This window comes from Equus asinus, chromosome 23 (assembly GCF_041296235.1).
Source record: "Equus asinus isolate D_3611 breed Donkey chromosome 23, EquAss-T2T_v2, whole genome shotgun sequence".
Taxonomy (NCBI): domain Eukaryota; kingdom Metazoa; phylum Chordata; class Mammalia; order Perissodactyla; family Equidae; genus Equus; species Equus asinus.
In genome coordinates this window covers 17,268,116-17,282,886 of record NC_091812.1, presented here as the reverse complement: position 1 = coordinate 17,282,886, position 14,771 = coordinate 17,268,116, and the positions used below count along the sequence as shown (strand labels likewise).

Below are 14,771 nucleotides of genomic sequence, written 5' to 3'. Positions count from 1 at the left end.
TATTCACACATTTTGCTGCGGAAAGATGCGTGTTTAATTACGGGGTGCTGCTGCAGATCCTACCGGGGCTGTCACATAATATATAATAAACGCATTTTATTATCTTCTGAATTCTGAACAAATTCTGAATTCCAAACACCTCTGGCCCCAGGGGTTTGGGACGGGAGGGGGAACCAGCAGGGAGCTGCCTGCCTGTGAGGCACCGACGGAGAGCTTCAAGTACAGGGCCCACTGAGTGCTCCCACCAGTTCCAGGGGCATCATCACCCCCCCTTTGCAGGAGAGGAAATAAATCACGGACAGCTGTGCATAAATTTCTGTAAGTGGAATTGCTGGGCCAAAATATACATGCATTTAAAATGGACAGATTGTGTCTTCTCCGAAATATTTCACAAATTACAGAGGAAAAATAGTACCTTTACAGTGCAGAATCCTGGCAGACACCATCTTAGCCACACGATCAAGGCTAACATCACAGAAATGAGACAAATAGCCTCACGTACTGCCTGATACGATGCACTGGCAGGAAAATTCAGAGGAACCCAAACTGAGAGACATTCCATAAAACACCTGACCAGCACTCTTCAGAAAGTGTCAAGATCAAGAAAAACAAGGATAAGACTGTCACAGACTTATTAACTACAGAAACATGACAATTAAATGCAAGGCAGGATCCTGTCCAGGATCTTTTCCAACAGAAAAAGGCCATCGGGGAAAAACTGAAATCTGAGTAAGTTCTGTACTTCAATTAATCAGATAGTGCCAAAGTTAATTTCTCAATTTTGATAAATTCTCTGAGTATGTGAGATGGTAACATCAGGGGAAGGTGGGTGAAGGATATAGGAGAGCCTTCTGTACTATCTTTGCAACTCTTTCATAAACCTAAACTCTAAAAAAGTTTTGATGGATGATACCATATTGGCTTCCAAAGCGCCTCCAATAATTGACCCTCCCACCAGCAGCACGAGAACGTCTGTTTTCTCACACAATATGTTAACTAATATTTGGCAATCGCATTAACGATATTTTAAAATACACTTCTTTAGTTATGAGCATAAATGAGCAACTTTTCATTTAGAAACCACTGCTGCTGAGTAAAAAGGGACGACACAGGTGAAAAATGGCAAAGGCTGACGACGACTAAGGGCAGTACCTCAGGGCCCGAGTTTATGGCTGTCAGATGTCGCAAACGCTCTCCTTTCCCCACCTTAGAATTTATGTGGACTGGGGCAGACGGAACTGCGTCAAAAAGACATATTCATTTTAATTTAGGCTCCAGAAAGTGTGTCGTCTCATCTGACTATAGGCATCTGACACACTGAAAAATGATTAACCTAAACCAGACAGCCTGTGAAACCCCAGGCCTCCCTGGAGTGGGAGTTAAGCGGCGTGCTTCTGCATTAAAAGTTTCTTGGTAAATTGGCAAAGTCATGAAAATCCTGCAGATTCTTTCCTACTGGCTTAATTAATTTAAAAAATTCAACCAATTGGTTAAAACTGTTTACTCGTAAGAAAAAAAAAAGCTTTATAAGAGAACAGAGACCTCTACTTAAAAAAAAAAAAGCATATGAAAATGGACAGCCCAGGGGCCGGCCCTGTGGCTAAGTTTGCACACTCGCTTCAGTGGTCCGAGGGTTCGCTGGTTCAGATCCTGGGCGCGAACATGGCACCGCTCAGACGTCCCACATAGAGGAACCAGAAGGACCTACACCTAGGATATATACTACTATGCACTGGGGCTTTGGGGAGAAAAAAAAGAGGAAGACAGGCAACAGACATTAGCTCAGAGCGGATCTCCTCCCCCACCAAAAAAAAAAAAAGAAAATGGGCAACCTGCCAAATCCACAAGCCCCTTGACCCTCCTAGTTAAATACCTGTTTTTCATTTCCTTATTTTCACATAGGGCTTTTAATCACTTAGGCAAATACACACAAGCAATCAAATCAGATTAGTTTCTTTGACCAATGTCACCACTGTTGAAACAATACAGCTTTTCCAAACAGTGGGGGAGCCACACCTTTATTCCTTCTCAGAGGAACTGGCCTCATCTGGATCTGAGAGCCCAGAGCCGGAGGTGTGCAGGAGGAAGTTTCATTCAGAAGCCACTGCAATGAGCAGAGACCTGGGAACACCCAAGCACAGCATCAGGGTCTGTGAAGGACTCAGTCACCAGCATTTTTTTGAGGGTTTAAGAATGTTCTACCTTGTCCCAAAAAACGTCTCCAAGCCTGGGGTCAGCATCCCAAGGCCCACAGGCCATCATCGGCCTGTTTTCTAAATAAAGTTTTGCGGAACACAGCCACGCCCCTTCACGACTTCCTGGCTACAAGGCAGAGTTGAATAGTTGAGAGCCAGCCATTCAGAGGGTCATTATGACAATTAAAACGTTTATTACCTGGCCCCTTAGAGAAAGTCTGTGGATTCCTGCTCTAAACCAGAGGATTAAATGACCAAATCCATTGTATTCCCCTTAGATTGCTTTAAAAATTTACCAGGAAGTACACAGAATCTCCTCTCACTCCCCCACCCTCCAGTATAAACACCATGTTTTCCCCTATTCTGGAAGCTGACAGCTTATAAGGAAAAAGGTTCATGGTGACCATAGTTAACGACACTGTCTTGCATATTTGAAACTTGCTAAGAGAGTAGATCTTAAAAGTTCTCATCACAAGAAAAAAAAAATTTGTAACGGTATGGTGACAGATGTTAATTAGACTTACTTTGGTGATCATTTCACAATATATACAAATAATGAATCATAAAGTCGCACAACTGAAACTAACAGAATGTTATACATCAATTATACCCTGATAAAAATTTTTTTAAAAAGAAAAATTTTTTTAATTAACGCACACACCTAGTGTTATGTAGTGGAAATACCAAAAAGCAAGATGGAGGAGTGAAAATGAATAAAAACGAAATTCCATCGTGTTTTTTCCAGCACTAGGAATTTTCCAAAGAAACGCCACATCCCACGTGGACGCCAAGACTACATTTTGGCAGGAGCTCCCCAATCTTTCCTCCAGTTCAGGAGTCAGCAAACCAAAGCTCCAGGGCTGAATCCTGCAGCCACCTGTCTCTGTACATTATTCATAAGCTTAGTATTTACTTTTGTGTGTGTGTGAGGAAGACTGGCCCTGAGCAAACATCTGTTGCCAATCTTCCTCTTTTAGCTCGAGGAAGACTGTCGCTGAACCAACGTCTGTGCCAGCCTTCCCCTATTTTACGTGGGACGCTGCTACAGCGTGGCTTGATGAGTGGTATATGTAGAGCCTTGCCGGGGGTCTGAACCTCCGAAGACAGGGAGTCCGCTCCGGCTGCGCTCACTGATTCTCGGGAAGCAGAAAGGCACGTCGGAGGGGACGTGTAGTTGAGCTTTGGAGAAATATTTGTTCATCCCTTCCATTTAAGGGCTGAGTTTTGTTTGTCCCCTCCACTCTTTCCTGGGTCTTTCGGCTTTGGTTTTATTCTACGATTGTCTCCCACCCCGCCATCTACAGCCACAAACAGTCTTCCTAAACCAATCTTCTCCTGTCTGCCCTGGAGAAATAAGGTTTCTTTTTACTTCTCTAAGAAGTAAAGAGTAACCTAAAATGGGAGTCAGCCTGGTGGTGTAGTGGTTAAGTTCACATGCTCCACTTCGGCAGCCCAGGGTTCACTGGTTCAGATCCTGGGCACAGACCTACACACCACGCATCAAGCCATGCTGTGGCAGCATCCCACATACAAAGTAGAGGAAGATGGGCACAGATAGTTAGCTCAGTGACAATCTTCCTCAAGCAAAAAAGAGGAAGACTGGCAATGGATGTTCGTTTAGGGCCAATCTTCCTCACCAAAAAAAACAAAAAAAGCAACCCAAAACGGACTCCTTTAGAAGTAACTTCTTAGTCTACGTTCTTTTCTCCCTTTGAGCATCTCAATCAAAGTCACTGATGGAGTGTGGACAAGGTACCTCATTCTTTAATCAGAATGAAATGATCACTAAGTGCAGGGCAGCACAACATTATATAGGACTCTCCCTAACTGATATAGAAAAACTACAGGAAAGATAGGGAGTCATCCATCTGCCACACAGCTATAAATGACAGCCAGCAAGAAATGATGGGCTAAACCCTCCAGTTCTGACAGCACTTAAATTAGAGAAATATAGTTAATTTTTCTCTATATGAATCATTAGCATATTAAAATTTTGTCCCTTCTAAGAATTCACCAAGGCAATACTTTTCAAAACTGATAATAGCCAATGAGCCACCTTGAAGTCCCAGCTGAAAACAGCCTCAAAAGGCTGGAGTCCTCCCCAATATCACATGGAGCAGAAGCAGCACTCAGCTGAGCCCTCGCCACCCACCCGCAGGGGCAACAACAAAACAGTGGTTTGAAGCTGGGAGATGGTTTGCTATGGAGCAACAGATAATCAAAACACAAACTGTTGCGAGAAAAAAGGTGCAAAATAGTAATTATCATACGATCCCATTTTCATTGAAAAATTTTGAAGAAACACCTTCAATAAATGAATATATCTTTCCATCCACAGAAAACGTATAGCAAATGTTTTAGGGAACGATACACAGAAGTCGTAGTGAGAGTATACTGTGGAGAGGAAGAGAAGGGACGAAGCTTTCATTTTTTACTCTATACAATCTTTTTTCTTCAATGAGCATATTTTTAATACAAAAGCCAACAACAACAAAAAAAATTACGGTGAAAGGAAGGTATATAATGGTAATATTAGCAAGTTTTGAAACTGTATTTCCAGCATTCCCAGATTAAATCATAGCATTTCACAGCTTCCTCTAAAACAAAATGTTTATAGCATATGTATATACCATGAAGTAGAGAAACAAACTGAGTTCATCCCAATGCTCTCTTCTGTGCTGGACCCCATCACTGGGGACACAGAGGTGGCCAGAAGATCTCTGTCCTCAAGGGACAAAAAGCCGACCCAGGTCCCGGTCCTGAGCCTCGGCGGGTAACCAAGAGGAGACAGAGTGCAGCGTGAGGCCCAGCTCCAGCTGGTGGCAGCCAGGCAGTCCCTTCTCCCAGCCTCCTGGGCTCCCTGCGCACGGGTAACTTGGGGCAGGCCTCCCAAGGCCAGTGTGAAACTCAGCAAACACCCAGGAAAGCAACTGCCACCAAGGAAATACTTAAGGAAAGGGACTGCTCTGGTGTCACTCTGTGGCATGGACCTTTTTTAGCTTCAGTCTCCTCATTTAAAAAAAAGAAAAAGCGGGGATCAATTATACCTGCCTTCATGGGAGTCCTCTGAGGAGCAAATGGAAGAAGGGTCTGAGGCTGAAGAAAGAGGCCAGCTGTCTACAGCAGGGCACGGGCCTCCCAGAGCGGGTACAGGCCGCTCCACAGGGCTGGGGAAGAAAAGCCTGGAAGTTACATTTACTTTCATCCAAAAAATAGGATACAAACTATGTTTTAGCAATATGTGTAATTATGTATGTACTAATTATACTAGTTATTTTACACTATGTTACATGATACTAATTACATTATACTACCATAAAAGACTAACAGTGCTGATAAAAGCAGAAACTGACTCTGCATCCTGAGTCCCTCTGCCGAGGGTCACATGTCACCAGCTTCGGAGGACCTCAGCAGGGAGGGCAGGTCTGATAGGGCCACCTGCTCCCTTTTCTTCGCCGTCAGCACATGCCACGTATCTTGTTGGCAGACGCACAGTGGGATAGACTGACAAATTATAACTAAGTCTTACAAAATATATGAAGTTTTAAGATCCTATAAAAAGAACAAATTAGTTATACTAACGAATGCAAGCACAGGCAAACAAAGACCACAACTAGCAAAGCACACGCTTCTCATTCTGAATCAACTGTGCACGAGCCCCAACGGGAAGTAAAAACTAGGATGGAGTAATCAGATCCAAGAAGAAACGGGCCACAAATACTCAAAATTCAAGATAGTGTTTGGAACAGGGTAAACTCCACTGTCATTAACAACGAACACAGCCCTAAGTGTGCTGGGCCTCGAGACCCAAGACAACCATGACACACACACCCCCACAGGGAGGACTAAAATCTTTACTAATAAAAATGACCAAAAACGTCTGGAAACCACAGCAAATAACAATACAGATCACTATAATCACATTATATAGTATTTTCACTTTTTTTTCCTGTTAGGCACTAATCTTTAAAATCTCAGCTAGAAGTAGTTCTGTTTATATAGCCCTAAACGGTTTAAAAAAATAAAAATGCTGTAAAATTTTGAGAAGGTATGCTTTTTGTTTTTTTCTGAAAGTGTAAGAAATTTATGAATGAAGCAAAGTAGACTCTCCGAGAATTTAGGAAATAGTTCTTAAACTTCACGCCAAGTCTCTTAATCTCACCAGTAACCTGAAAAGCCGAGAAAACGACCACAATCTAAGAACTTTTTTGGAGGGGCAAGTGAAATACCACTCACACTTTTCTACAGTGGAGCAAAAGCCTATCAAGACCAGCCTTTCCACTTTTGCAAAGGTTTAGGAAAAATTTTAACAAAGCTCTTTTTTTGTTGTTTTTTTACAAAAAAAATAAGTGCTTTTTTCCTTATCCCAATTATGGATGTTATTTCTCATGTGAGGTCATTAAAAAAGAAATGAATCTCCTCCTAAGGCAATTTACTTTTTTCTAAAGTAAATCTAATAACACAACTGAATTGAAGCCCAAGGCAGCAGGCCCCTCAGCTGGGTCCTCCCTCCCTCTCTACCTCCCTCCCTCCCCGCCCGCCTCCCCAGGCTGGTCTTTGGGGACCAAGCTGTCCTCACGCTCCCTTTCACCACAGTGCCCACCCGGGCCCCTGCTCCCCTGTAAAGCCGCACCTGCTTGCAGAGACCCCCACCCTCCCCCTCCTCCCTGCACAGGCAGTGTCCCCAGGCTCTGTCCTCCCCTTTGTGCTTCGTGCGCAGAACGCCAGCCAGCCGCACTTTCACAGGATTTTCAAGATCAGCAGTTCTCTCCCCGGCGGGGGAAGGTGGGCACATAAACAGACTGAAGGTAGCCCTGGGCCTGACCCCTCACCCGTCCTCACTGCTGCTTCTGCCCCATCCCTCAAAAAACCATGTAAATGCAAAACCTTTTCATCCCCCATCAATAACTGGACCTCCAGGCAGTTAGAGAGCAGATAGCACGCTAGCTTCTACAGCAATGTTGCAACAGGACCCACTCCTTCCTCCCAGCCTTGGTCTTTCATTTTTGACCAAAACTGATAACAAAAATGTAACAACCTCTCCATAGAAGAAAAAAATACGTCTTAAAGACAGAACATTTTTCTTTAAACGTCCTAGGAATTCAATGTCTTTTTGAACACTGACACCTTAAAAACGGTTCTGGCCTAAGAATTAAGTCTTAAGTTGTTGCTTTCTATTTACAAATAAAGTAAAATTATCCTCCTTAAAAGCATGAACTTAGCTTCATCTTTTATAACACACACAGGAGGAGCTAGAATGCCTTGTGGGAGAGGACCTCGGAGAGGTCCCTTTGCTCCCCAGGTCTCCTGCTCCAAAAAATGCAGAAATACTAAAACGGACTAAATTTGAGTCAATCTGATGGCCGTGAGCCAAACACAGTCACCCCAGAGCTGTTAAATATTTCATCAGGCTGTAGAACATCTTGATAACCCGCCCCATTACGCAAACATTTGCATAATTTAGGGCCACAGGCTCTTGGAGACCCCAAACCAGACAAAGGAAATCTCAAAACCGTGAAAGTCACACAAGTACGGTTATGCAAATCTGCAAACCAAACATCAGAAAATGACTAGCATCATTATAGCATCCCGAATATAATGATTCTTAAATTCCGCTAAAAAGATCATTCACCAAAGTCGGTATTTTTCCTATTTTGTTTTACATTTAAAAAATCATTAAAAATATTAAAGAGATGTGAAATATAGAGTATACAAACCCAAGAGACTATATGTATACCAGAGCAAAAGTTCTGTGGATCCTCCACTCTGCCAAAGGTGGGAAACACAGGTCCCGGAGGGGGCCTGGAGCATCCCTGAGACCGGCTCGGGATGTGCTCCCGCGGCGCGGCCCAGGACCCGGCGCCGCTCCCGGTCACCTGCCAGGACGCGCCCGCTGCCAACGTGGGCCCCGGGGGGGGGAGGCGCGGAGCGGCACGGCCAGCCGTCCCCGCCCTCGTGCCAATCACGCCCGCAGGACCGGCGCTAGTGCGACTGTGGGGATGCACGCTTTTGACTCCCGATGCCGACGCGCGTGACACAGCCAGGGACAAAAAGGAAGGCCCCCACCGCCCAGGCCGGCCTCCGCAGGGACCGAGAACCTCGCCCAGCTGCTCCCGGCGGCCGCGGGACGGAGTGCAGCGGGGCGGGCGGGGCGGCGCGGAGCCGGCCCCGAGGCGCCTCCGGCAGAGGCTGCAGCCGCGCGCGCGCCCGGGATCGGGGACCGGCGCGGGGCCCGGGCCGAGGGGGCCGCGGGCAGGAAGGCGGCCAGGGCGGCGAGGGGCGCGCCGCTCACTCACCTCCCGCCGCGCCTCCGGCGGCCGCTCGGCGCTGCGGGCCCGGCTCCCAGGCCGCCCGGGCCGCTCCCCGCTCCGTGCGCCCCCGCCGCGTCCAGCGCCGCCGCGTCTCCGGCCAACGCCGCGCGAGTCCCCGCCCCCGGGCAGCGCTGGCGGCGGGGGAGGCGGTGCCGCGGGCGCGAGCAGGCGAGGCCGGGGCCGCGCCCGCGCCCGGCGCAGCTGTCACAGGGACGCGCGGCCCTCCCAGCGCCCGGCCCCCGGCCCCGGGCCCCTTGCCTTTCGCCACGGACGCCGGGCTCTGCGGGCCCCGGACGAGGAAAGGCGCGGGCGGTGCTTCCTGAGGGGGCGCACAGGTGGGAGGCGGCGGCAGAGCCAAGGGACCTGGAGGGACACTTCCCCTCCCCCGCCTGCACCACCCCGCAACCCTGGGCCCGAAGGAATTTTCTGGAACCCAGAGCCAAGCACACACCTTGCTACCCTCACGTCTCCTCCGTCGGTGGTCTCAGCCCAAACTGCCCAGAGTAGGGGAGCCAACGAAAAACACGTATTTGGGGGATCTATACTCGCAAAATTGTCTTTTTTTCTTTCCACAGCCCTTCCTAGTTGGCCCTGATCTCCCACGGCTGTCGTGTCTTATGCCTTCATTTTTTGGACTGTGAGCCTCACTACCTGCAACAGATAAAGTGAAGATTCCCGGGCTCTGCGCAAGCGGGGTCTGCCGGGAGCCCTCAGGGTGGAGCCCGGGAATCGGAATTTTAAACAGCGCCCGGGTGGCTCTTGGGCACACGCAAGTTGGAGAGTTGTTAGGCCATACCTCCCTGAGCTGATGGTACGAAACTAACGACCTACAGGGTAACCATTTAGAAAATTTAAAAAACTCTAAAGCAATGGTTCTTAACGCTGACAGCATGGACCAGGTGTTAAATTTATCTGGGAGCTTTTAGAGTATTCAGATGCCAAGGTGAGTTCTGAGTGTGAACATTGGTATTTTGTTTGTTTTAAAGCTTCCCAGATAATTCTAACTTATGGCCAGGATTGAGAACAATTGTGCTAGAATCATCTCTTTCCAGCGCACCTAGTTCAGGTGTCTGGGCAAGGAACCCCATCCTCTCACCCCCGCAAATCTCGACAACAGAAAACAAGTAAATACACAAACTCCCAGGGGAGTGCTCACAGGCAAAACTGTTTTCAACCAGAACAAAGACTCTCCTTGAAAAAGGTGACCAACATACCTTACTGCCACCTGAGCACCGCTCTCCTTAACTGCAGGAAAAGTATCTTTTATGAGCCAAAACCTGTTAACTGAGTTATGAATGACAATACATGAACCCTGTAAAATAATATTCTACTATATTCCTACATATTTGTTACCCACTGTTAAACCACTGCCGGGTCAGACCAAGCATTCAAAAGCCAAGGGTGTGTTGGACATCAGCCCTGGCTTTTCCAATGACTTGACTTGCATCACTTCGCTCTGCTCTTCTAGTGACCTTAAGTGACCACAATCAGGATTTTTGGACAGGTACAGTAAATTCCCTTTCTTGCGCCTTTTGGCTCTCCTAGTTATGTTTTGCCTTCTTAGATGGGTGGGCCATAACTTCCATCTCATTTGCCTCTATGTAGGTCTCCATTAGTGTCTCCCATTTAGCAGCAACTAATTAGTAACTAAGCCAGTGATTCTGCTTTTTCTCCAAATCCCCCCAGTACATAGTTGTATATTTTAGTTGTGGGTCATTCTCGTTGTAGCATGTGGGACGCTGCCTCAGCATGGCCTGATAAGTGGTGCCATGTCCGCGCCGAGGATCCAAACCAGCAAAACCCTGGGCCGCCAGAGCAGAGCATGAGAACTTCACCACTCGGCCGTGGGGCTGGCCCCTAAGCCAATGATTCTTAAACACTTTATGCAACAGGTCTGTATGTCTAAGTACTGGGGCAGCTGGCTGAATTAACTACATCTTGACTTGAGGGGGGATCAGTCCTTTTCAAGTTTCATGAGAATCTTTATGACAAAACTTGGAATTTTTAAGATGCGGTAATATATATATTGCATATATAAATACTGGATTTACATTCCTTATAAAGTTCCCTTCTATTTCATCAAGGCTTCTTATCCAGAATATTTAACTTAATCAGTTGCTGGCCCTAAAAGTTCATTTGGACAGACTTTGATTAAACGCTGTGCAGAGGGCTGTGGTTGTGGTTGCAGTGGGCACCCATGTTTTCCGGTTCAGCCTCCTTTCCCCCATTTGCTAGTGGCACCTGATTTTCACAGAGGAACCTTCCACCTACTCCAAGAGATACGGCCATGGTAGGACTGTCAATCAAAGTGATGTCCTCTCCAGCTCAAGAGGTGGATGTTGAATTCATTTTTTATTTGCTGCCCTAACAAATTATCATGAGCCTAATGGCTTAAAACAACGCAGTTCTATAAGTGAGAAATCTCACTGGGCTAAAACGAAGGTGTCAGCAGGGCTGCGTTCCTTCCTGCAGGCTCTAGGGAAGACCCCTGTCCTCGCCTTTTCCAGGTTTGAGTGTCTGCCTGCGATCCTTGGCTTGTTACCCCTTCTTCCATCTTCAAAGCCAGCAATCTTCAAAATCAGTGACATCTTTCTAAATCCTACTTCAGTAGTCACATCTCTGTGATCCAGCTGGGAAAGGTTCTCTACTTTCAAGGACCCTTGTGATTGCATTGGTCCCACCTAAATAATGCAAGATGATCTCCCCCCACTGCAAGGTCCTTAACTTAACCACATCTGCAAAGTCCCTTTTGCCATTTCAGGTAACATTTACACGTTCCAGGGATTAAGACATGAAGGTCTTGGGGGGCCATTATTCTGCCTACCACAGACCCCTATCCTCAGCTGGTCCATTATACTCTGCTCCTGGAGTGACCACGGTGACGACCCGAGGACTGGAAAGGATCGATGTGTTCTCATCTTAATGATGGCACCCATCATTTTTGATGTGTAGATCTGTAGGGCTGGTTCCTGTGCCTCCCAAGGCCTGACTCTTCTGTTTATTCTTAATTCTGAGCCTTTCTCCATAGCCTAGAACTTACTAGAACTAAATGTAATCCATAGTAGGAGATAATCAGTGCAGAATCAGAGTTCTCGGTGGCAGACAATAGAAACAGCCTCTAAAAATCTTAGGAAAAGGGGAAATTGATTGGACAAATGTCAGTGTCTCACAGAATCAATGGTGAGAATCAGTGAAATCATATTCATTGACTTCCAATCAATTTTGAAAACCTAGATGCTACAGAGAGCTAGGCAGCAGAAATCACTGCAAAAGTGACACAACAGAAAGAATGGGTGTGGTATACCTGCCATACGGCTGCATCTTTAAGAAATAGGACCTCCAACTGACCCCACGTCCTTGCAACGCTGCTCAAGAGACCGGTGTCTGGAGGGAGCTTCCAGGTGCAGGAATTTGATTCTATGCCCGTCCCCCAGGCTGGCAGGGATAATGCCTCTGCTTTCTGTAGTGGGATGTGGACGTTAATTCTCATCAAGGCTACACACCATGGGACATTCCCCCAAAAGGAGATTGAGATGCTTATAAAAAGAGGAGGTAGAATGCTGGCAGGCAAAAAAAACTAGCAAACATTCCCCACAAATATCCTAAGAGAAATTCAAAGAACTGTGGAGGAGGCAGAAGTCACAGCTATTTAGGAAAATCAAGAAAGACTATACAGAAAGCGGGTGTAGATTACCTACATCAATAGTAAGTGAAGCCGTAGTATTTTAGTAAAGCTGTGTTTCAATGGTCCAGCCTTGACTAAATAGAGGACAGAGAAAGCGTTGACTTGCTTTGGCCCCAAAATTCTTTAATGCTCTTCCCACTGAGAATGGGGTCTGTGTCTCCCCCCCAGAAATCTGGGTAGGGGCTTATGACTGCTCCAACAAACAGAAGACAGCAGAACTGAGGCTGAGGCTAGGTAGGTCACAACAGGTGACGCAGCTTCCACCTGGCTCTCTCTGGGATGTTCGCTATTGAAACCCAGCCACCACGAGAGAACCCAGGCCACCTGGAGGTGTTTTGGCAGCAGCCCCAGCTGTGGTCTTAGCCAACAGCTACCACCAATTGCCAGATGTATGAGTGATTCCCCCTTGAACTCTTGGGTCTCCTACGCCCAGTCTTTGAGTTTTCCATCTGACTGCTACTGCAAGAGAGACCCTAAGCGAGAAGTGCCCAGCTGAGCCTAGTTGGCATGCTGGACCCTTGTGATAATCGTCAAATGATTGCTATCTTAAGCCACTATATTTAGGCTGGTTTGTTATGCAGCAATAGATAACCACAACAGCCAGCAGGGCACTGACACTTTAGTATTGACTCATTTTCCAGCACCTTTTTGAGGCCAGTGAGTGGAAATCAATCAGGAAAGACAGAAGACACAGTAGATCAGGGCCCAGGGGCAGGAATGGAGATCTCGGGAGAGAGGATGTTGCATGGAAAGAGATGCAGCTGCTCCTCCTCGCTGAGAGTATCTTGTTCCACCGTCAACCTTGGCGTCTCTTGTTTATCACACAATACTTCCAGAAGAAACCACATGATGTAAATTAAAAACTGGGGAAGCTGGCAGCCAAGGAAAAGGGGAAAAAATGTCTTATGTGTGCTAAGAGGCCATGACTAAAAATGGAGAAAGATAAGAATCTAAAAATCTAAATTGTATACACTCCTGTCTTCTATTTTTATCCTATGCAAAATTGTAACGGAAGTGACTTTTGTCTCTATTTTGGGGCTCTTCTGCTCTTGGTTTTCCCCAGGTCCCTCACCCCCAACCTTCCAGAGGCTCTGTTTGTGCTCAGTTCTCTGCTCAGGCAACCAGTGTGTTGCCCGATGATCACTGGACTCCTAGAGATGCAGAGCCTTAGTCAACATCTCCTCCACCTGCTCTGACACCGAGACTCCTTTCACAGTATGCAGGATGATAGACAGTTACTTGGATGGATAAAAAGAAGGCTGCTGCTTTCTTTTATATAATGGGTCTCATTTTCCTCTGGAGTTTCCATCAGGAAATGGTGGGGAGTAGAGGAGAGGACCCTAAACTAGCCAGTTAATGTTTCTTTCAGTCTCTTTTGGATAAATGCTCAGTCTTTCTGATTTCCTCCTTGTTCCTCTGGTCTAGGAGTGTTTGGTGGATCTTACGTGGTATTGTACTGGAAGGAAGAGTTAAGCCTTCGATTCCCCAAGCTGTTGAAAGGATCCAGTCTTCCCCAGTGCTGTTGCCATCTTCCAGGGAAGTGTCTTTGACTTTGGTCTTGAAGAGAGTTTTATCCCCCCATGTCACAGGATCCTAATGTTGGGACCTCAGGTATCATCTAGTTCAACACTCTCTTTTTAAATGTTTTTGGTGGTTATCTAATATGTTTTTTATTTCCAATTTTTCTTTCTGCCTTCTACCTACCCTCCCATCCTTGCTCTTTGATTAGCTAAGCTGGAAGTTCTCAAATTTTTGGTCTCAGGACTGTAAATTTTTATAAACACACCTAAAAATTGTTGATGACCCCAAAGAGGTTTTGATCATGTGGGTTTCACTATCAATATTTTAGAAGCTAAAATTGAGAAATTTTAAAAATATTTGTTACCTCATTTAAAACAGTAAGTCCACTACATGTTAACATAGATTATATAATATAGCCCACTGTGTGTGCAGGTGTCATCTGGCCCTCTTCACATTGCCCTGTGGGAAATGGGGTTCAGAAGACCAGCACAAATGTTGATACTCTGTCTACTGCTATGGCCTTGGGTAATAAACTGTCCTTTATCTCTGACCCAGGAGTCTCATGTCTTCTATGAACATTCATGCAACTGTGACACACTAATTTGTTGTCCTCACAATTAAGGCAAAATCTCAGCCCTTCACAGTTCTTGACATAACCTCTAACTGAAATCTAGGATTTCCTTCCATTTTAATGTAGGCAATAGACCTCATACTATGCACAGTACCCATGACTTTGTAACCAACAGAAAACACAGATATTTTCATAACATATTATATTTGTATCAAATGTCTCTAAATAACATTTATGCACATCAACCCTTTGAAATCAAAGAACTTGATCTTATTAAAGTATAAATAAATAAGCACAAGTATTACTATATCACAAACTTGTTTTTTAATATATTGACAACTGTATTTCAATATGATTGGTTTCTTTTTTATTTTGTTTTTGTGAATTTAAAATTTTTATTCTGAGAAGAGGTCTACAGCCTTCTGATCTAGGCATTCTGTGTTCATTGCCTAAGGGTACACAGAGCACAGGAAAAGCCAGAAATGAAA

At 45.8% G+C, this 14,771-nt stretch overlaps 1 protein-coding gene and 1 long non-coding RNA gene across 6 annotated transcripts in view; one reads left to right on the top strand and one right to left on the bottom strand.

Moving 5' to 3' along the window:
- GOLM1 (golgi membrane protein 1) overlaps positions 1–8,650 on the bottom strand; it is a 53,909-nt gene extending 45,259 nt beyond the window's left edge. The window contains exons 1-2 of one of the 5 annotated variants that reach the window (XM_070495899.1): positions 7,933–8,073; positions 5,247–5,362 (exon numbers count right to left, since the gene is read on the bottom strand). In XM_070495899.1, the coding sequence (XP_070352000.1) occupies positions 5,247–5,252 (6 nt within the window). In that variant the 5' untranslated portion in view covers positions 5,253–5,362; positions 7,933–8,073. Of the gene's footprint in view, positions 1–5,246; positions 5,363–7,912; positions 8,405–8,491 lie in introns of those variants that run through there. The other 4 variants (XM_070495900.1, XM_044757030.2, XM_014826960.3 and 1 more) reach the window with 4 other exon arrangements.
- Positions 8,651–9,887: 1,237 nt separating this feature from the next.
- On the top strand, positions 9,888–14,259 carry LOC139041726 (uncharacterized). The gene is made up of 3 exons (XR_011497484.1): positions 9,888–10,010; positions 10,235–10,398; positions 13,617–14,259. It is a non-coding gene; the product is annotated as an uncharacterized lncRNA (long non-coding RNA).
- Positions 14,260–14,771: the final 512 nt, after the last annotated feature.